The sequence below is a fragment of the Sinohyriopsis cumingii genome, chromosome 8 (genome assembly GCF_028554795.1).
Source record: "Sinohyriopsis cumingii isolate HCF-2022 chromosome 8, ASM2855479v2, whole genome shotgun sequence".
Classification (NCBI taxonomy): Eukaryota; Metazoa; Mollusca; class Bivalvia; order Unionida; family Unionidae; genus Sinohyriopsis; species Sinohyriopsis cumingii.
Genome location: NC_142968.1, coordinates 14,980,466 through 15,003,864, shown reverse-complemented (window position 1 = coordinate 15,003,864; position 23,399 = coordinate 14,980,466). Strand labels below are relative to the sequence as shown.

Here is a 23,399-nt window from a genome sequence, read left to right as displayed (position 1 = left end):
TATAAAACTTGTTTACACGTTTATTTCCAATACCGTGCTCACAGGGGGCCCAGCGCGTAAATCCAGGGAACCGCCAAAATGATCCAAATCAGGACCCGCGTTTGCATAGGCCATTACTAGTAAGGAGGACGAAACCATGCAGACTGTAATTTAAAATGTTAACAATACTTTCTTCAAGACATCGATCTATATCAATGTTTGTACACGATGTAATCCGTGAAAACTGGTATATAGCCAATGGTTATGAGATAAAATGTTTCAGACACAGAAGAAGAGAAAAGAAGGGAAGAAGAAAACGTGGATGAGAAAGGAATGGAAGGAAAACAGAATTGTTATATGAATGAGCTTTTTTCATGGACGTGACATTTTTCTTTCTATTCCTTAAAAAATAAGCCAAAATGAAATAAAGCTGCCGCCATTTCATTTTTTCTACATTTATTATAAAGTATGAAGAAAGGCTGTTGATACATCAGAGAGTATGAGGTTACGACAAGAGGCTATTCACATCATGCTTCCGATCCAGATAGATGTCACGGTCTAATAATTAGCTAAATCTAATCTCCTATTAACTTTTTTTGTTGTTTCGAAGAAATACGATCAACTGCTTCATTGTATATTGTAAAGAATTAATCTTTTTGAATCCAAGTAATTTGAAATAACTCCAAACAAAAACCTCGAAATGATAAATATTTATGAGGATATCTGGAAAAACAGATTGAAAGTTGTGATTACTGATCATTATTCATGAAAAAACTAAATATAAAAATATAAAAAAGAACAGGTACATAAAGGGAGGCCACTCAATTGTTTCCACTTCATACGTTATGCTTCAAGGGAAAATATTAGTTATCACCAGAAAATATCATCGCAATTAATTGATGAATGGAAAAATCAAGACGAAATCCATGCAACGGATGGTGGACATGATATGCATCTATACTCGTAAAAGTGAAAGCACAAAAGAAAAATCAACTAAGGGTAGGTAACTCACCCGCGATTACACCGTAAGTTATAATGAGCACCTCTATGTTGGGAGAGAAAATGCTGGCGATAAATGCGAGAAATGCAATGACAATTCCAGTAATGGTCACTTGCCTGCAACTGTACCTCTCCAACAATAAACTGACCACTGGACCTGTGTAAAAAAGAATGTTTTGAAACGTTACCTATGTCTAAATATCTTTTCACTAATTACCGGAAAACCATGAACATAACTATTTTTCGAGTCTTAAGTGGTATGATTGAACATCATTCCAAGCACCCGAATGTGAAAAAAAAACACTTCTTTCACTTGAAAATTATTAAGGCACAAGTAATCTCTACAGACAGTCACTCTCAAAAGGATGCAGTTTTCTCGATGTCAGTGCATATACGACTGGCACACGGCAATTACTTGAGAATTCTACGCAGGTATTGGAGCAGCAGGGGGGGCGAATCGGACATTTTGTCCAATCGTCATTTGGCTTAATTAATACTTTCTGCACTCAGCGGATCCGGTGTCGTCAGCGCCCGGTAAAAAAAAACGACGTCGTCGTCGGGGGGGTCGTCCAATCGTCATTTGGTTTAATTAATACTTTCTGCGCGCCGATCCCAGCGTCGTCAGCGTCCGGTAAACACAGCGACGACCGCGTCGATGTCATTGCCCCCCCTGCTGCTAAGAAGTTATTTACAATGATCTTACAAACAGAGTGATCACTAACTCCTCCTCTTGTAGATCAATTAGGTTATTTGACTGATCGGTAAGTCTAAAATTAATTCTCGTTAAAAACCGATTATGGCATCGCATATAGACCGGATTAATTGGGCTCTCAACGATTAAGAATCCGGGAGGGGCTGTTGGTGAAAATGAATAAAGGATATACCCCTGTTGAGCTTGATTTGATTGCTTGGTATCTACCTGGTAACTCCCTTCGATAACATCGCACACTAGATTGATTGCTATCACCGATGCGATATTTACGTTGTATGGAGCAATATGCCTACCACCCTCTCCGTTATCGTGTCTGAGGATAGTTGATGGACCGAAAAAATCATTAAGAGACTTTCTTAGTTCTGGCGCGTTGTATCCTGGAAACTTGAAATCGGGTAAATCGGCTTCTGTGATATTATACTCGGTTAGGAATTTTTGTTTATTATCATCGCTGCTATCGGATATTATTTTAACGATTCGTTCATTGATATATTCCATGTCTGATATAAGTTGATTTAACACCTCAACGTGTTTTTGTGCTTTTGTTTTCCGTAGTTGTTCTAGTTGCAATCGGTAATTACGATTAATCTCGATAAAAAAAACTATCGATATCATTTAAATTAACTTTGACAATGACGAGCAATTCAGGAGTTTTATTATAATGAAAATACCATTGCATGGTATTCCTGTCTTGAATCATAAACCTATTGGGTAATAACGTGTTTTTTATAATAGACAAATTATCTCGATAACTGGGATTAATTTCATGATACGATTGCGCATTCGTGTGAAATTTCCGCGGACTTTCATGAGGTGGATTCTTGGGCCAACCTAGTATGGTTCTTATTGAACTGTTATAAATATCAACCATATACCCCGGTGTGCTTATTTCAATCGTCGACGATAACGTCGGTTCATGAACCGTAATAGCGATTTTTGATTCTTTTCCTGTGATCGATTTTATCCTGCGTTGAAATTCTTTATTGATTTGGTCTACTTGGTATGACCCAGTTGGTATTGTAACCTCCTTCCAGTCTGGGGTCCCATTGGGTTTATTTGTCCATGCAAAAACCAGCGAGTTATTAGGTTGTTGTCCGTTAAATGCTTCCGCTCGGATATTAGGCCAACTGTGATATACTCGCAATTTTGCCAGCGCTATTTCCTTCACAGGAATCGGAGAAGGGAAGTTTACACTGAATTCTGGCTTCGTTGATGTTATCGATATCATACTTGTTTGTACCGGAGTGGTGTTCTCCGCGATCCGTTGAAGTAATTGAAACCCTTCGGGGTTCAGCGACATTATTATTATTCGCTGTTTCTAGTGTTTAATTTCAACACCGAATATTAACAACCTGCTTGTTTTCAGGAGAATGTTTTGAGCCCATTGAAGTGGTTTCAGCGACGTGGTTTCCAGCTTCCAGTTGAAAATCCTCGATTTTTGACATCGCGGAGTCATACAACTGGACCATCGTGGAGAATTCAACATCGGATATAAACGAATTATCTATCGCCAACGAGATCAACCCGGATAATTTCGAGTACGCGTCGGATACTATTTGATGTTTTACTGTATACTCGTTGAGTTTTTTCTGAGAACACGATGATATCTTTCTAGTGATTGCGTTGGCGACTCCAGCAATTGTTGTCGCCGCGGAGATAGCGATTGGAACAGCGATCGGAGCCATCATGGTCACCGTGGATAAAATAACACCGGTACCGGCTACTATACCTGACACCGAGTACACGACCGCGTCGATGGCGGTTATTTTTCGACGGTATTTTTTTATTTTTACACGGTATTGTTCGGAAAGCGTTTTCAAATTCGCGGAGAATTCTTTTACGGTATTGAATCGATATTGATGTGACGTCGGTGATACCTCTGATTCAATTACCTTGGTGGTCATTTTTATTTTAAAAGAGCTAGTGTTTTTAATTACTTAGATCCGCTACAAATTCCACATACCATGTAATGTTTGCCCTGGTTAAATTTCTATCAACGGCTCTAATTGTAAACGGTTCAGTTGCGTCCTTGTCTATAATTGTTGATATTGTATTGTTAAACCCGAATGAACTCGACGATAATATATTAAACTGCATCATTGAAACCAGTGTCAATCGATAAATGCCCTTAACAGTTGCGGTAATATTTACTATATTCTGTGTAGGAGTCCAAGTGAATGATCCATGCCGAATCGTGTATACTGTGTTGATGGTGTTCTCATGAGGGATTTTTATTTTTGTCATTTCCGGTAGTCTGTCTTTGATATCTGTAACATCAGCTCTGATTGTTCCTATTTCCTGTGTATGCGCGTCTATATTCCCCTTAATCGCTGCAACATTAGTTTTGATTGTTTCTATTTCCCGTGTATTCTCGGTCATACGTTTTTTGTTCGCTGCAACATCAAGTTTGATTGTTCCTATTTCATATGTATGCACGTCTATACCTTTCTTGTTCGCTGCAACATCAGTTTTGATTATTCCTATTCCCCGCCAATACGCGTCTACATTTTTTTTGTTCGCTTCAATATCAGTTTTGATTGTTCCTATTTCCTGTGTATGCGCGTCTACACTCCTTTTGTTCGCTTCAATATCAGTTTTGATTATTTGCGTATGCGCGTCTACATTATTTATGATCGTTGCAACATCACTTTTGATTGTTTCTATTCTTCGTCCATGCGCGTCTACATTATTTATGATCGTTGCAACATTAGCGCCGATTATTTCTATTTCCCGTTCATGCACGTCTACACTCCTTTTGTTCGTTGCAACATCAGTTTTGATTGTTTCTATTTCCTGTCCATACGCAGTGATATCATTTATAGTTATTGTAATTTCATCCGGTTTGACATTTTTTTTACCAAAGAATTTATCAACGGCGTCATCAACCCTGTTAATATTTTTTCGTAACGAGGTAAATTGGCCCGACAGCGTTGTAAACTCCAAAATACTATTTTTTATCCCTACAAGATTCGGTTCGGTCACCGTCGGGGTCCCAAAAAAGCTAGCAGTAGTGAGTTGTATACCGGTGACAGACTTTTGTATCCCCTCGAACTGATTTGCTTGCGCGTTAAATTTATCATAGAAATTTTTTAACGAATTCGACATGGATATATAATTGTCGCCCAGTGTATTTATTTTTCCATTTATCGTCAAGATGGATTCACCTGATTTAAGTCGTCCGTCGCCGGTATATAGCGCGATAGTGTTCTCGGCGGCATTACGCTGTCGTGTTAAAACGTCATCCAGCGACACATTACTGGATTTTAATTTACCCTGACGATCTTGAAATACAACTATTTCGCCCGGGTCAACACTGGTTAGATTTAACGTATCAGCGATTTCACCCTCGATTAGTTTTTTTATGTCATCGGTGGCGAGCGTTTCCGTGGATTCTTTCAGCGCCGAAACCGGTCGTCCCCAGATATCAATCATTATTATTGTAAAAAAAACAGTGTTTTTAATTAACCCGCCGGGCCTCTACGACCCCACTAGTGCATTCGTTTACAACCACATGAGGTGGTTTCCGCGATGATGAAATCGCCGCGAGTACGTTCAATACCTCACGGCCGCATATCGGTGGGTCACTTAATTGTTGTGTTGGCAGCGTGGAATAAAAAACCGGGGCTGAACACGCCCGGATATACCGCATGAACTCGTTCGGCGGGGCTAACCCGTATGAATCAAAATAGACGATCGTACGCGGATCAATTGCGTATGCAACCCAATGAGTTCCCGCTCCGGAGGATTTATCGAGGTTAATTATACCGGTTTCAATATTCCTTGGTTTTGTCGGTAATTGATCCCTCATAAAAACACCTCTGAAGTTTTTTATCGCTAACGCGTTTGCGGCATCTATTAAATCAAAATTAGACATAGGAGTCATTGACTCTTGCGTTAATAAACGGTTCCCGGTAGTCTTAGACCCATCCCCGAGTACCATGAATACGGGGTTCCCGGTAGTCTTAGACCCTTTCCGGCTACGGGTCGTCCTCGTTTCTTTTTTTTTATAGCCTTTCCCGGTTGCCTTCTTCAATGCCATTCCCGCCGCGGTACCAACGGCTCCTAACGCCGCCGCCTTCGCCACTGCTGGGGCCGCCGCGGCAATCAACGCTGGAATCGCAGCTAACAACGGAAATATCCCGCCGGTCTTTTCCATGTTTTTAATCGCTGCGGCCGAAAAATCTATTTGAACACCCTTTTTATTCTTCATCGCATCATTGAAATGTTTTATTTGACGCGCCGTCAACGATATCTTATGATTACCACCTGCCATCTGTGACGGCTTTAACGTTATTGTGGTTCTACATTGTTTAGTCGACTTTGATCGTAATTTCTTGACTTGACCATCGGTCAACTCTACACCGACAACACTATACGACATTTTTATTGTAAACGCGTTTGTGTTTTCAATTACATGTTTTCCACTGGTGCATCAACGATTCTCATTCGTCCACCAACACCTTCCAACAGCATTGATTTATCGCTGAGAATGACAGCAACCGCTCTATAATTAACATCACCCGGGGCTATACGAGCTCGGAAGTGTATATCAACGACGGACTGTCTCGTTAAATCAAGATGTTCCAGCGAAAAGTAATAAATCGGATACAGGTTTTTAAAATCAAGTTGTGATATTTGCAAACCGGTGTCGACGTTTTGATCACGCGCCATAAATGACAGCATCCGATGATACACACGTGCGACATGGTTGTTGTCGTAATTAAGCTGTATATCCTCGGATGGTTCCTGTTGTCCGTTTATTCTCAGCGAAACCTCCCTGACTCCTAATCGATCAAATATCATATGGCTGCGTTCTTGATTACCCAATCGATCCCTATTCTGTAGCGCTATAAATATATGACGCGGGGCTGAAACGCCTTGTTTTGATGCCAGGTGCCATGTAAATGTATCAGCGACATTATCCTCTTTAGCATCAGTTGTTACCGCTAGCCAACTCAACAAAGATTCCCCCCCCCCCCGTTCCATAAATGATAACAATCGTGCTTCCGTGGTAACTGATGGAGTCAACACCGGCATCCACAATGCTATTTTAGTTAAAACGACTTTACCGGCAGCGACACCAGCAGCACGCCATATTGCATTGTTATCATCGCCCCTTCGCGGTAGAGCGATTGTATGCTTAGCCCCATGGATAACTTTTCTGACATTTCTACAAAATCCGAATATGTGATGGAGTGGAATCGCGCATGAAAACTGTCGGCGTTGTCCTTGTAATGTTGCTACTCGTGTTGCAAACCCTAGATTAAAATTATCGTTAGTACTTTTTATAACAGTGAAATCAGCGCCTGGTTTTGCTCTGCGGTCTGGATTGGCTGCTTCAGCTTGATTATCAACTACGGTATTTTCTTTCATCAGCACGTTAATGTACTGAATATGATCAGCGTTATTAGTGGTATCATTTGCGAACATCATAGATGGGCCCGCCGATCTTGTATAATCATCTGAGTATCTCGCTAGCCCAATTATCGTCGTTGCAACATCAACCTCGCGTTCTATTGATTCAATTTCTCGCCCGTCAATAAGATATCTGGCACTCTCAAATAACGCCATGATACCGTTGTTGACAAAACCAACTCGAACACGACCGTCATTTGCGTATGGTGCATTATCGGCAGCATTTGTTACAAGTTCTCCCTCAATTTCGATAAACGCTTCACACGGCAAAAAGTATTTACTGGTATCTTGGACTTGAAGTTCAATTCGCGATCGTAGGTCGGCTTGTGGTGGTTGATAGGAATAAAATTGATAATCGCGGACAGAATCATCCCTGCGCACTGGGGCGTCCATATCAAACGCGGGATCAGCGGTTCGCGCAAACATTTTATTATTTATCATGTTGATGTTTTCAATTGCGAAACTCTTTGAGTGGAAAATCTACGATTTTCATCAACGTCGTTTTCGTCGTAAATTCTTTAAATTTTGTTTAAGGCCACTTCCCGCTTTCGCGTTCATGAGCGCGTTGGTTGTTGCATCGGTGGATGGCTTTGCCGCCAATGACTCTAGTTTTTCTTCCACGGCGTTATTTATTACTTTACTGACATTTGCAGGCATCACTGTCGTTGATGGCATCACCGGTGGTTTCTGTTTTCTTTTTCTCACCAACGATGCTAGTTTATCTCGTGCGGCAGAAAACGCCATTCCGGCGACATCTCCAATAGCACTAATACCCCTATCACGAATAACATCAATGGCCTTCATAGATAATTGTTTGGCTAACGGCGCCACTTTTGGAGCCATTCTTGTAAATAACCCCGCAATGGTGCTACCGAGACCGTCTCCGTACCACGCGCGGTATACAGGCAATCGTGAGTTTACCACGTAGACGCTGACTGGTTTATCATGGTTGTAGTGTATAATCATCTTTATTATAAAAACACCAGTGTTTTCCAATTAGTGATTGGTCAATCGCTGTAATGACCGTGGTCATCAAAACCGTCCACAAGTTCGTCTATGAGCGTTCGATATACATTAATGTCCATGATACCACCGGCAAATAACCGCCTGCAAATATCAGCGGCCTCATTGATTATTTCCGGAGAGTTATTTCCGGCTCGTTTTCCTCCGATTAATACCTCCAGCCGTGATATATCACTGAGAACATTACCAGGACATGAAACGCTAGCGTTGAAACCAGAAGAGTTTCCAACGGAGTATCCTTTTCCGTGCTTTGGTCTTTTACTTTTTACTTTCTCGTGGAATATTATATAATTATTATCACGCGGTGGTAATACATTTTTATGTTTACTTGCCAAATACACTATTCTTGTCCAATCCTTTAACGACTTTATATTTTTCTCGTAATCGCTATTGATATACATCTCTCGTGAATCCTTATCAAAATTTATGGCAGTAAAATTAACTAATCCTTCGTAGCTGTCGAAGGCTCTAATTTTATCTATTGCGGACTTTGTAAGTACATTACGGGGTATATTCCCCTCTTTCTCTATTTCTTCCGGTATTTCTTCTGGTATTTCTTCCGGTATTTCTTCTTCTGGTTCTCTTGCGGTGGCGCCTAGTTCTTCTTCATCGGCCATTGTAACATAAGGTTCTTGTGGGTCCGTTATAGCGAGTGGTGGCGGCCTCTCCCTCCGTTGGTGTGTTGTAGCAACCGCTATTTTCGCAGGAAGTGTTTCCAGAGACTCTTTTGTTTGCTCGGTCTGAGCCGCTATCTTTTCAAGCGCACCGAGGACGGGCACAGTTGCGCTTTTTACCGGGGCAAAGAGTTGTTCACTTCCAACAGCAAAATCAGTTTGTAGTTGTTGCCGCGTTTGAAGTTGTTTTCGGACCCTGTCTCGTAACGGTATGAACTTTTTAAGCGCTGCTAGCCGCTCTCTGGCTAGCCGAGTAGTAAGTGATTCGCCTACCATTATTGCAAATTGCTCCGTAATTTCTAATTTCCCTGTGGCAGCGTCAGACGCACGTTACCACGACCTATCGGGGGAAAAAAAAAATGTATACAACGTAAAAATTCACTTCCGTACGCTACGTGAACAGGTATGCCATTAAATTGGGGGCTCCACGGAGTTTTCGTCTATAATCCTTCTAATGTTTTTAATCTTACTAGAAATCTCCCGGCGTCGTTCATAAACACGTCCAAGTTTTTTTCGTATTATTTCAACGGCAGTAAATAGTCCAATGAATGCATTTACGTCATTGTGGTACAGGTTTTCATTAATCGTATGTTGTAATCGTTTTATAAAAGCGTACTCGCGGGCCAGAGTAAAACGCCCCCGTTTCGATTGTTCGTTAATAATTTCATAATCGGATAATATTCTTTCGCTGTTGAGACCATCAGATAATTCAATTCCTTGATTTTTTAATTTTGAAATCTCGGTTAATATATTATTGATGTCTTCGAAATTCATATTCTTATAAAACATCTTATTTTTAAATAATAAAAAAAATTATTTTACAAAATGAACCCTGCGTATCAATCCCAAGGTGTGTTAAGTATTAAACAGACAATTCGTCATGGCGACTTCGCCACGGTGACCTTGATATAATCGGAGGATTTATTTATATACGAAAATCGAATTCTGTGTCCATTTTTACCTGATAAAGCTGTTTGATATACTCGTTCAGCAACAAATCGTACTGAGGCCCTACAAATGTCGAAATATTTTCCTGCCTCATTCATTGACCGAAATATTTTTTCTTCGTGCGTTGATGTATCAAACGATTTGACACCCCTTGCTTGCTTTGAGCATTTACCAGTTTGGCCTTTTTTACTATTTTCACTCTGAGAGATAGCTTGCAGGTTTATAAGAGAATTATTTTGAGGACATCCATCAATATGATCAATAACGAAACCATCCTCGATTAGCCCCTTAAACGCTTCATATACCACCCTGTGAACAAGATAAATTTTCCCCCCGGCACCAAACACCAAATACCCGTGATTATTTACGGTACCAACTGGTTTTTTTAGTCTACGATGTCTAACAACGCCGTCACGAGATGCTTCATAATTAACGAGCACAGGGTGAGGTCTGAACTCTTGGTTCATTTGTATAATAATACTGCTTGTCTAATTCATTATTTGGTTTAATTATAAACCTTTCAATGTAGTCCTGAGGAGTTTTGATGATTTTGTCCTTGACGGAGTCAAGGACACAGTCAAGGACGGAGTCAATGACGGCGTTTTTTATTCGCTTGTCGTAATAACGTTTTAACTCTCTGTATCGCTTTCCGCCACAATTGATACACAACTGTGATTTTCCTCTTACACCAACGTGGCAAACCAAGCACGGTAGGGGGCCAAGAGAACCATTACGAACGCTTTGTAAATGATACCCGCAGAATTCACCTCTACATGATTTATTGCACGGGGTTGTCGACCCAATCATCAACCATTTGCAGTGATTCATTATACTGTATTCTTTTATTTAAATATTTGTTTTAATTATATGGAGGAGTTCGAGAGATTAGCAGCAATTAAGCCCTGGAAAAATATTAGGTTTAATCTCGATAGAGTCCTCAAGGACGCACCAAAAGCGTTAATAAACGATAGAACCCTGTTGAATAAAATACGCGATTGTATCAATGAATTCAAGCGTGATGGTGCATCTCATAGTTGGTCAACATTTCGAATTGATGGTGTTGTTGATGCTACCATGAACGACAACCGCGCAGCAACGATAATATCACAACTTGACGGTAAAAAGTATTTCTTCAGAGTAAAATTCATTGTCCGGGTGGAATCAGGTAATTGGATCATACGTGATAAATTTGAACCAGTTCTCAGCGACAAGAAAACAGTTATTGTTAGCCGCGACTCCAAGCTGGGGTTGTTAACCGGAATTGACAGACCATACTATGAACGAGCGTATCCTGAAACAGCAGTTGTTTATGGAATATACCCGTTAAATAAGAAACCTGATATCGGAAAACTAGCGCCGATGAAACAGTCAACGGGGATAAATTGTGTAGCAGAACGAGTAATAGAGCATTTTACAAATGCGTGTCGAGGAAATAAACTGACCGATTTACGACGTAGCAAAATAAACCAATGGGAGGAGACAGTGCGCGAGCGAGGAGCAACCATCAGCGACATAGCGAAATTAGAAACGTCGTTGAGATTTCCAATAACCGTTACAACAATAACCGGTGAAGTATTATATGAATCAAAGTATAAATCAAAGGGAGCCCCAATCAAAATTATTGATCATAACGAACACGCGTGGACGCCCGCGGTCACAATATTTCCACGGGATAGAACAGTAAAGTATATCCCGGGGGAATTCCTGGGAGAGGGTGGTTTTCTCGCGGAGAGGAAACTATTTGATGCTATTGCTTGTTTGTGTAAAAACGACCCTGTATCAGTGTGGTTACTTCGCATGGTTACTTCGCAGCGCTGAAAACGATGCGGATACCTTTGATCAGTTTGTAAGACCAAACGGTGAATTATATCGCACTGAAGCGTTTCACAACAAGATGAAAAAAACCGCCATGGAATTTGAAGAGCACGATGAACAACTGCTAACAAATTGTTTTACGATTCCATCGGTTGCGGCTCATGTTGCAGCAAGGAAAAATGCGTGGAGACCAACGCCCAAGGAATTTCTACCGGATGTACAATCCAGTTGTTTGGAATACTATCACGGTGGACTATGGAACACTGAATACAACCGCGACGCTATGATTTCCGTTGATATAGTTGCCTGTTATCCAGCGAGTTTTCTTGGGTATGGATCCGCCTCTGAGTACTTTAAACGATTTGGACACCCCAGACATGAAATGACTCGTGTTGCTATTAATGGACCACTGCCTGATTTTGATTTAACCGGATTCGCTCGCATAGTATCATTTGAATTCGCAGCAGGACTTCATCGCTGTTGTCATATTTGGATCGGTAGACACATGGCTGAAAAGAGATGGCTTCCAATAGCGCTGCTACGGTTTATGATTGATTGTAGCATGCTTGTATCGTTGATTGTCAGTGACGCGATTATATCATACCGGGCGCAGACTGAAGTCTGGTTACCAGAACCAGAGCGTCTAGATAGCATAATTGACGAGTCCAGAAAACACATTGATGCCAACGAGGAATATATCATCGAATGGTCCAAAAGGATATTCAACCAACGAAACCGCGAGGCAAAAGATCTCGGTAGAAGAATAATTGGTAAGTTCACACAAGGTGGAAAAAACTGCGACTACAAACGATATTGCTCACGGCTGATTATAGATGACGCAGAATATGATTTCGTAATCAAGGACGCAGTGGCAAAAAATAGATACGTGAACTGCAAAACAGCTTTCTTGTCCAATGGAACAAGGTTGGGTACAGTTGTTACCTACAGCGATGGAGACAGCCCGGCATATCCACATTTGAGGGCGTCTATGCTGGGTTACGCCGCTATCAATTTATTATCGATGATAAATAGATTTCCCGACACCGCGGTTAGAGTTGCGATTGATTCATTTTACATAGACGTAAAGTATAAGGGAAACATAGCCGAGTTTACTAGTCCGGACGAGAGTTGGGGTACATGGAGAATTAAAAATGAAATACGACGCGATTATTCCCCGTCAGCAGATGTCACCGTTGAAAATAATTACTTACGCGGTGATAATCTATCAGAATGGTCTAATGCACCACCGTGTTCTGATCCAATTTGTAGATATAAAACAGTTTATTTAAGCGGCTGTGGCGGGTCAGGAAAGACGACTCGGGCAATTGAATTATTTCGAACGCGGGCAAGTATAATCGTGCTTACACCGACCCATAGACTAGCGCGAGAGATAAAACAACGAAATGTTGACGCCGTTACTTATCACAGCTTTTTTCGATACAGCGGCGGTGAGTGGACTCCTGATCGAATGGGGGAAAAATTTATTCCTGAGGTTATCATCTGGGATGAGATATGTACTGTTTCGTTAGATGTTTTACAAATGTTTCTTGAGTGGTTGCTGCGCGCGAATACAGCGGTGATAATGTGCGGAGATCATGGCCAACCACCACCATTTGTCGGCGAGGGTCCACATGATTGGTTAAAGGGTTTTGTGGACTATTATGAAGAAACCGATACTGATTACCGAGCACTTGATGAACAACTGCGCGAGGTTAAAAAATTAATCAGATTACAGCCGGATAGAGTTCAATGTGAAATAATCCGCGAGGTGATTCCGGAAACGCCATTAAATGAATTCTGGGAAACATGGAGACCAAACGATTTGATTGTAGCGAGTAGAAAGATAGTCAGAGACACACTTCAGCAAAAGTTGTTTACGTTGCATAAGGAAAAGTTTCCAACGCGCCCAGTGCCGTTGTGTTATAGACCCGCTGACACACGGCGGCAGAACATTGAAGTTGAAATCCCGGGCCCGACAGCGTCAGGGTCAAAAAAACAAATTCTTGTGCTGAATGATATCGTGCTCGTTGATATCAGCGTCGTCGAGGACGCGCTACGTGCTGATAAATCCCCGTGGACGCTAGGATACGCAACGACAATACATTCCTCGCAGGGATTAACTATCACGGATACAATTGTTTGGATAGTTGATAATCGCATCGAATGGTCAAATCTAGTCTATCTTGCAGTGTCCCGAGTACGGAGGATAAATCAGCTTCGAAGAATTGTTATTGACGAAGCCAGTGACAACGATGACATCATCGATGCAAGCGTCATTGATAGAAAACTCTCGGGTTACCGCCAACAGGATAAAAAAAACAGCGGCGTTTTGATATTAATGCCGAATTAATAATTGCGTTACGACAACAACAGAATAATCACTGCGCGAGTTGCAATTGTGTAATGCGCTGGCGTTATTCGGATAAAGACGCTCGCCAATTTACCGTGGACAGGATCGATAACAGTCTCGGTCATGTCAAAAACAATGTGAGGTTGACCTGTCTTGAGTGCAATAGACGCAACGGCGCTAGTTAAGACCACGCGGGGGCAATTGAGTATCGTCAGGTATCACTTGTAGTTGCTCGCGTGTAAACCCCCGCTGTGGGGCAGTTGAATCCAGTCTATAGATCGGTGGTCTACCAGTTGATCGTGTTATCGTTGATATGTTATGCGTGGTAACACTCCAAATAGGATCAGTAGCTCTTTTTTTACCGCCTTCAAGCTCTCCTGGTTCATACAGATATCTAACAGTGACATCGCCGAGAATCGGCTTGGAAACGCTATCTATTTTTGATCTTCCGGGTATATACTTTTTTTTAATCGCGTCGCTGGGCTTCATGTTGATTGCTCGGGTAATCTCGTTATTTAACGCTGCAATTACGCCTGGTAATCTTTTAACCCATTCACGAGATCGTTTTTCCTGGATGAATTCTTTCGCGTATTGATATCCAAATAACCGTTCAGCAAGAGTCCGATTGAATCGTTCAACAATTGCCTGATCACGATGTAGCGCAGTATGACCTCGTCGTATCGCGACGCTATGATGTTTCAGCGTTGATAAAACAGCGCCGCGAAATTCATTGCCAGGATCAACTTGTAATAGATTTGGCCAGCGCAGAGGACCCCTTCGGTAAATCCGCTCAAACGCATTGGCTACTTCAGTTGCTGACTTTGTTTTTAACGGCTCCGCTTGTTTGTATCGACTCGCAACATCAACTACAGTTAGCGCGTATTTGTAACCGTTGTCATGCGGCAGAAATAGTATATCAGCTTGATGAACTTCATTGGGTACGGTAACATCAAAGTGCGAGAAGTTGATTTGTTTAGGCGGTGGTAGATAAATTTGCCATATAGCCTGTTTGGATAACCAATTAGCCGCAACGGCCTTTGTTACCTTTGCAGCGCTTGCGAGTTTACCAATTGCGGCCTTTCCTTTCCAGTATCCTCTCGGAGAATAATAGATGGATTCCATGTTGTTATTATAAACTCTAGCGTTTTCAATTACCAGCGCGAGAAGCTCCGCTTCCAATCATTAATTTACCTTTCATAGCCGATTTTACCAACCATGAAGCCAATTTTTCTTTGAATGATTTATCAGGAATAGCATTTAACGCGTGAATTAATTTTACATCCGCGATATGACGCTGTTGCAGATCGCTACTTTTGTAGTAAGCAACATCATGAGCATGACACGCCTTATCGATAGCGTTTATTGAATACTCACCGGGTTTGGGCTGATTTTGATCATCGAGTCTGATATCTAATCGTGTTCCGGGGCCACAGTAGCTATATCCTGGGAGGTGCTTTTCTCCTGGATACTTTGCCCACGGTGTTCCGGGGAGTTTTGATAACTTGGCTGCAATATCACCTCCTCGCTTTTTTTTAAAACATCCCCGGGTCTAATAGAAATAAATCTAAATTTCTTTGTACCGCATCGTGCACACTTACCAGTAAGTGCCGATCTGTTATTTCTTGTTGTAACGGTTGTCATATCATTTGTGCCAGTACGCACTCTACACTTCACACAATATAAATCCATAATTTATGTATAGAGATATGAATATAATTGATTTTTCGGCGACTAAAACAAGAGAACCAGTTAAGCATGTTGCAGCGTTACCAAACTCGATCCGGATGATTATCATCGGACCATCTGGATCCGGCAAGACGCAATTGTTACTCAATTTAATAATGAGATGGATGAAGTGGGATAAGTTGTATTTAATCGCCCCTAGCGTGGATGATCAACGATGCTACGAGGTGTTGAAAGATTTTAACGAGAATGCATCAGCGATCGCTGAAAAAAATGTTATTGGGTTTATTACAGATATCAATGATGCACCAGGTATTGATGATATTGATGGCGACGTTAACAATCTAGTCGTGTACGATGATGTTATGTTAGACAATCAAAAAAACCCAGCTAGGATATTTTCCAGAGGCAGGCATAAAAACACCGACGTGATATATGTCACTCAACGATACACTCAGATTCCAAAAGTAATCAGAGACAACTGTAATATTCTTGCTGTATTCAACGGCGTTGATACACACACGCTACGAAATATCTGGCAAACTTGGTGTGGCGGTGACATGGACTTTAATGGTTTTCGAAACTTTTTTAGTCATGCTCAGTCGACCCCACATGGATTTGTAACGATAAATTTACATGATCCTCGGACACGATATCGTATTGGACTTGACCAAATATTCGGTTAGTTGTAAATAATTTTCATTGTAAATAACTTCTTAGCAGCAGGGGGGGCAATGACATCGACGCGGTCGTCGCTGTGTTTACCGGACGCTGACGACGCTGGGATCGGAGCGCAGAAAGTATTAATTAAACCAAATGACGATTGGACGACCCCCCGACGACGACGTCGTTTTTTTTTACCGGGCGCTGACGACACCGGATCCGCTGAGTGCAGAAAGTATTAATTAAGCCAAATGACGATTGGACAAAATGTCCGATTCGCCCCCCCCCCCCCCCCGCTGCTATTGGGGTGGGGGGGCTAACTAGTCGATAAGTACATGAGACATTATGACACAGGCGAGTTCATGCCAACAAAGATGGGGGCATGTTTATTCACGTGAATGTGTAACAGTTCAAAGAGTAGTAATGTACACGTCATACACACATCTAATAGTACACTTTTAACATAGTACATTTGTTCAAAATAGTATTTTTTAAAAGTATCAGTAAAGGTGTGTATAGAGTGAAGACTGTAAAACTTAACTTGACGTATACTTTTGAAATCTGAATTCCGGATGTGTCAACATGTCACAGTGCATTTAACTATCATTGACTGATTTTTGCATCCACATAGCATGGGGTTAATATCAAAATGCAATTTGCGCTTCGACTGAGTCGGTAAGAGCCATACATAGTATTACACTGCCCTGACATCGTCTATAGCCAACGATGAAACAAAATGTATAGACAACCCTTTGCTAGAGAAGGTGGTTTGGTCGAATGACACACACCATCCCTGTCGAATGATACGCATGTCGTCTCTGTAGAATGATACGCACGTCATCTCTGTCGAATGATACGAACGCCGTCTCTGTCGAATGACACGCACGCCGTCTGTGTCGAATACGACAAAACCGTTACCGTCTCGATCAAATTCAAAGATTACAAAATCATAAATAGCACCAACTTCTTGGATAAGGGACCGATCATTTAATTTTCGATTAGGCATGGCGGGTGCTGGGATCTTCCTTCGAATGAGAATAATATGTGTCGTTTACCTTAATTGATTCAATTAACATAACGGATATGATACGTTCTTCTCATCTACAAAACAAGCAAGAACATGTTTAAGCTTTATTGGGGCCAGGTATTTTCCACAAAATTCCCAGCCCACTACACCCGAAAAATTAATGGTCGTTTCTAAATTAAGAACTGATGCAATTTTCTATATATGGTATAAAGATGACTTACCCATAAACATACTCATTCCTAACTGAGCCGAGCCAGCCCATGCAGTTTTAGACTTTGTTTCCTCAAAATAATCCGATAGATCAATGAGCAGAATGCCAAAGGAGAACATGGTTCCATCCAGGATAAAATTTACCAGGAAAGCTCCAAAACAGACAACCCAACCCCAGCCTCCGTCGAGATTTCCATCGAAGTCGACGTCATTTTCTCTGTCTGGACAAGTATTACCCGTTTCCTTAGTTGATAGCTTCTTATCCATTCTTTCTATGAACCAGTAGAGATCCAAAGATTGTTAATCCGTTTACCACCAAACGCACGGCGTACTAGAAATAAAGCCTTCACATTTGAAAATACCGATATTACACATCCGAACACACACAATAGACAGAATGGTCAAATGTGTTTCGGTTGCATTAAATATACGCAAACATAATAGTCAAGTATGTAGTAATTTGTTCTAATATGTTATAAGAGAAATCAATTCTGTTGAGCTTGATTTGGAGTAGTCCGAGTTTTCTTTGACCCATGTCACCCCATTTTTTTATATTTGGACATTTATGTTGGGTTGTAGGGTCAGAGTCCATTGCCTAACGAAAAGTTGGAATTCGCCTACACAAGTTGGTGTCGTCATAAGGTAGCCGCTTACTAGTCGGCCTTGCAAACTTCAACGACTTTTCATCGAGACATACCTCCATAAAATCGATAAGAATATTACTTATTTTCTCAAAAATCGCGAGCGTAGCATTGGGGTCGAGTTATCCATAGGGCAAAGTGGGCATCGTGCCCAGGGCCCGCGAGGCTCAAGGGGCCCCGTATATTATCGTCTGATTTCACAGGCAGTGTTATTAATAGTACTGTAACCACATCTATGGACAAGGCAGGATAGCTATGGGTCCCTATGTTGGCTGTGCCCAGGGCCCCTAAAGACCTTGATCGGGACCTGCATATAATTCGTCATGTTTTTAATCCGCTGACAGACGAGAAGAAAGTACATCGTTGCTGAAATTTGTCTTCGATCTGGTCATTTGCATTCCGAGTCACATGAGTATACAAATCTCGCTATCTACATGTCAATGACATCAGATGTCAACTATCCACAATAAACAAATTTCCAAAGTTGTTGTACATAGAATTTGGAAATATTATATAGAAGTCACTTAATGTTTGTAAATAAATCTAATACATACTAAATTCTCAACATATTTGTTCTGGGAACAGCGACAAGAAACCTGTCGATATCGCAGCAGGGTGGAGAAAACCATTTTCAAGAAGTACCGAGCACGTGTCAGCGATGGTTTTGTTGTTATCACGTGACTGCTTAGTGAATCTGGTTTTCTTCACATTGCTGCAACATTTACAGATTTCGGTCGTTGTTTTCAGAATAAATATTTTGAGAAGTTTGTGGGGTTCTTTTCTTCATTTTTCTATAAAAATACGCGAATTTCTTTTATATGTTTGATTTGTTTCCTACAGCAACGCTAGAAATAGTTTATTGTTGATATCACGGGAATATATGACCTCTGATGTCATTGACATGTTGGTTGCGAGATTTGTGTAATGAAGTAACAAGGAATGCTAATGGCCAGATCCAGGTCAAATTTCATCAACGCTGTACTGTCGTCTGTCAGCGGATTAAAGACATGACGAATGCTATGCTCACAATTTTTGAGAAAATAAATCATATTCCTATCGATTTCAAACAGGTATATCTCGATGAAAAGGCCCTTGTTGTTTGCTAGGCCGGCTAGTAAGTGGCTACCCCATGCCGACACCAAATGGTGTCGGCGAATTCCAACTTTTTAATAGACAATGAACTCTGACCCTACACCCCAACATAATTGTCCAAATATCAAAAATGGGGTGGCAACGGATAAATGAAACTCGGACTAGATTTGGAACGGTCGCTCGTCCTCATTAAAGTCAGGAAATGGGACCCCTGAACCTGTTCATCATCTAGCAGTAAAAAGGACTAGAAAGTTTATTACTGGTCTCGCGTAGGCAATTAATGGACTTTATTGTACCCTCATCTTTGAAAATGATTTTATGGACACAGAGGTACCGTTTTGTCGCGGTCATGTCTTGAGGTCTTGTTTGAATGTAATCACTACTGACGCAGATATAGACAAACAAGTAGGTCTCCGCTTTTTTTATTTTCTGACAGCTGAGACCAACGTTGTCGGGCCGTATTCCATACTGAAGTTTTACGCTGTTTTAACCTCCCCATCAGTTCTGACGTATAGGACGCTCGCTAGTAATTAATTAATTTATTTCGACTGACCTTGGTATGCGGATAGTAACTAAAAACCCTCTTCTTTTGACCCATGGAGTTAAATCCTTCAGAGCACTCACCTTTTAGTAATAATCCTTGTCAGAACAAAACACCTATGTATACATCTATTGTTGACCTCATGTTTAAATTGTTACGTGTTTAGGCTCCAATAAACAGTAACATAAGAAAGGTGTAAACACGCTTTGAAAAATATAATAATTTATTTCCCTGGAAAAATTCTGTAAAAATGAAGAAGAAAACAAAGAACTTACGGTTTTAAGAATCAAATCAAAAAAAAATCCAAGAATAACAAAGGAATACAATTTTAGAAGTCCTAATAATAAAATGTTCTAATGATTACAAGTTCGAGTCCCGACGAAGAATCCAAGATGGAAGACGATGACGGATACTGTAACCTGTAGTGTTTAGGTCTACAGTTCCTTGCAGAAACAAAAAAAAATATATCTCCGGTTTTGGATATCTGAATAAATTTGTATAAGAGCTGTCTTTGTTCAAGAATTTCAAATGAGCACACGTATTTTCCAGGAAAAAAGAATTAATCCTTTTAAATCCAAGTAATTTGAAATAACTCCAAACGACACAAGACCCTCCAGTGTAAAGGAAAAAGCCCAACTGTGTTTACTTCTCTAATACGATGGTTTAAAAGTTGAATTTTAGGCCCCAGATAAGGACCACGTGGTCATGTTTACATATATAAAAAAATCACGTAGCCCTTGTATGTCCTTGATAAGATCCAATCATTTTACTCTAAGAAATAAAATTTTAAAAAAGTTGTTTAGATCTTAAATCAGTAGTCCCACCATGGCCTCGACAACAGCCAATCATTTTAAAATAATAATAGAACTTATTTACGTGGTTGCTAATTTTGAATCAGTCAGGATCTAGGTCAGCACCTGGTGTTTACTAAAACGAAGAGTCAAGGTCAAACTATTTTCTGGAAAAGTATCATCTCCTGTGAATAAATTTATATTGCAATAGCAAGTATTGAAAAATATAAAAATTAAAACTGACAAGCAAAGAATTAAATTGAAATAAATATATATTAAATCAGATATAATTAAATCAAATATACATAACACTTCCCCCATAAGGAAAAGAAAGATTTATTTGACAAAGCTTTCTTTTTACCACAGACTAATCATACATTAGGTTAAAAAGAACTTATATAAATTACAAACAGTGTACATGAAATAATACATTGTTATATACGGAAAGTACGTCTGCTATTACATTTTCTTTTCCCTTGATGTGCCTGATGTCAAGATTATATTCCTGTAACAACAAACTCTACCTAGTAGTCTTTGATTTTTATTTTTCATCTTGCTGATGAAAGTAAGGGGGTTGTGGTCACTAAACACAATAATCGAAGAAAGAGCTGAACTAAGGTAAACTTCAATATCTTGTAATGCCAAGATCAAAGCCACACATTCCCTCTCGATTGTTGAATACTTTCTTTGGTGCTTCTTTAATTTCTTAGAAAAATAGCACACTGGATGATCAATACCATTTTCATCTTCTTGAATCAAAACTGTTCCAACCCCAACATCACTTGCATCAACATACAATTTAAATTATTGGCTGAAATTTGGAGCTGTAAGAACTCGCGCGCTTTTATGTATGGCTTTCAATATGACAAAAGCCTCCTGACATTTTTTCAGTCCAAAGAAACTTGTTTTTTTACTCAACAAATTTGTCAGGAGTTCAACAATTGTAGAAAAATTGGAACAATATTTTCGATAGTATCCATCCATACCTAAAACTCCCATCAGTTGCTTTTTATTAACAGGCACGGGAAATTCATAGATAGCCTTGACCTTAGCATCTATAGGTTTAACTTGTCCATGTCCCACGAAAAGTCTTAGAAACGTTACACTAGCACGGCAGAACTCACTTTCCGATCAAACGTCAAACATGCATCAGTAAGTATGTCAAAGAATTTCCGAATTGTTGTTAAAGGTTCATTACAGGTGTCTTTGTAGATGACATCAGCGATCTAAGCATCACAATTGTCTAGACCAGAGGTAATCATATTCATGAGACGTTGAAATGTACTTGGCGACCCTTTCATCCCAAACGGCATTACTTTATATTGGTAAAGTCCATCTGGAGTCACGAATGCCGAAATTTCTTTTGCCCCTCCCGTTAGCGGAACTTCCCAAAATCGTTTCAGAAGGTCAAATTTGGTGACATACTTGGCATTCCCGATCTTATAAATACAGTCATCGAATCTTGGTAATGGGAATGAATCTGTTTTTGACACACTATTCACCTTCCTATAATCAGTACACATACAAAAAGTTTTATCTGGTTTTGGAACAAGAATGCAAGGTGAATTTCGGTCACTTTTACTGGGCTCTATAAAATCATTCTCCAGCAAATATTGAATTTCTATTTTCAAGTATTCCTGTTTGAGAGGGTTCATCATGCACCGGTGATTTGAATTGTTGGATGCCTAATTAGTACATAACCTGCTTGAAAATTCCAGACACGCAATTTGAGCCTTGATCAGACGGTACAGACTTGGAAAGACCAAATTGAATAAAAATAACTTTATGAAAGCTTTTACTATTGTTTTAGATTTTATATTCCTCAAGGGAATTGCCTCTGGAAACCTTGTTGACACACACATAATGGTCAACATGTATTGGTTACCTGACTTGGTCTTCGGTAAGGGACCAACACAATCTACCATAATTCTACTAAATCTTTCATAAAGGCAGGAATAGGTTGTAGATAAGCCTTAGTTATTTTCTGATTGGGTTTTCCTACCATCGGACAGGTAAAAACAAGATATTACAGTATTAACTAACATCGCTTTTGATTTTTGGCCAATAGAAGTGAGTTAAGATCTTCTGATTAGGTTTTATTGATCCCTAAATGACCAGTCAATGAAGTTTTATGGGCCAGACTAAGTATTTCCTGTCAGTAAGGTTTTGGAACTAAAATTTGATAGTTCACTTACCATTCGTCATCAGCAGGTACCTCGGAAGGTCTCCATTTTCTCATAAGAATTCCATTTTTAATGAAATAACAGACAGGATCTTCAATAGCTTCAGTTTCACTAATGGCCCATTGAAACAAACAGGTGATCTCATGATCTTTTTCCTGTTCAACGACAAGTGAGTGTCGTTTCTCACCCTGATTAGAATAAAGAGAATGAGTCGTTAAAAGATGATCACCGTTATCAATACCTTCTGATTGATCCAAACAAGGAGTGAGAATGACCTCATGAAAAGCCTGACCAATACATGTGTCAGCTAAAGGAATACATACCTTATCAATATCATTCTCAAGAGCTTTCTTTTCCATAGCTCTGGTAACTGCATAAGCTGGGAATAAATCAGGGAATTCGTTTTCAATTGGATCAACTTTCTGATCCAAGCAAGGCTTATCATTACAAGAGGATTAACCACAAAATTTTCTCCAGCTAGGTCGTTGCCTAGTAATAAATGAATGCTGTCAACGGGTAAAACAGAGACTGTTCAGACTGTCACGGGTCCTGAGACTAAGTCTGATGACAAATTTACATGGAGAGGAACATTAGCAAAGCCCCACTCTACTCCCTGAGTAAGAACACTCTAATTAGAAGAAGACTTCTCAGAA

At 40.3% G+C, this 23,399-nt stretch overlaps 1 protein-coding gene across 7 annotated transcripts in view; it reads right to left on the bottom strand.

Annotated features, from left to right (window-relative positions):
- The window catches only part of LOC149793023 (monocarboxylate transporter 9-like), a 110,703-nt gene that overhangs the window by 66,040 nt on the left and 21,264 nt on the right, over nt 1–23,399 (bottom strand). For all 7 annotated transcript variants that reach the window (XR_016422694.1, XM_089966899.1, XM_089966901.1 and 4 more), the window contains 2 exons: nt 17,510–17,829; nt 992–1,135 (listed from right to left, as the gene is read on the bottom strand). Coding sequence is in view for 6 of the 7 variants with exons in the window: in XM_089966899.1 (XP_089823025.1) it covers nt 992–1,135; nt 17,510–17,765 (400 nt within the window). In the remaining variant the exon portion in view is untranslated. The remainder of the gene's footprint in view (nt 1–991; nt 1,136–17,509; nt 17,830–23,399) is intronic.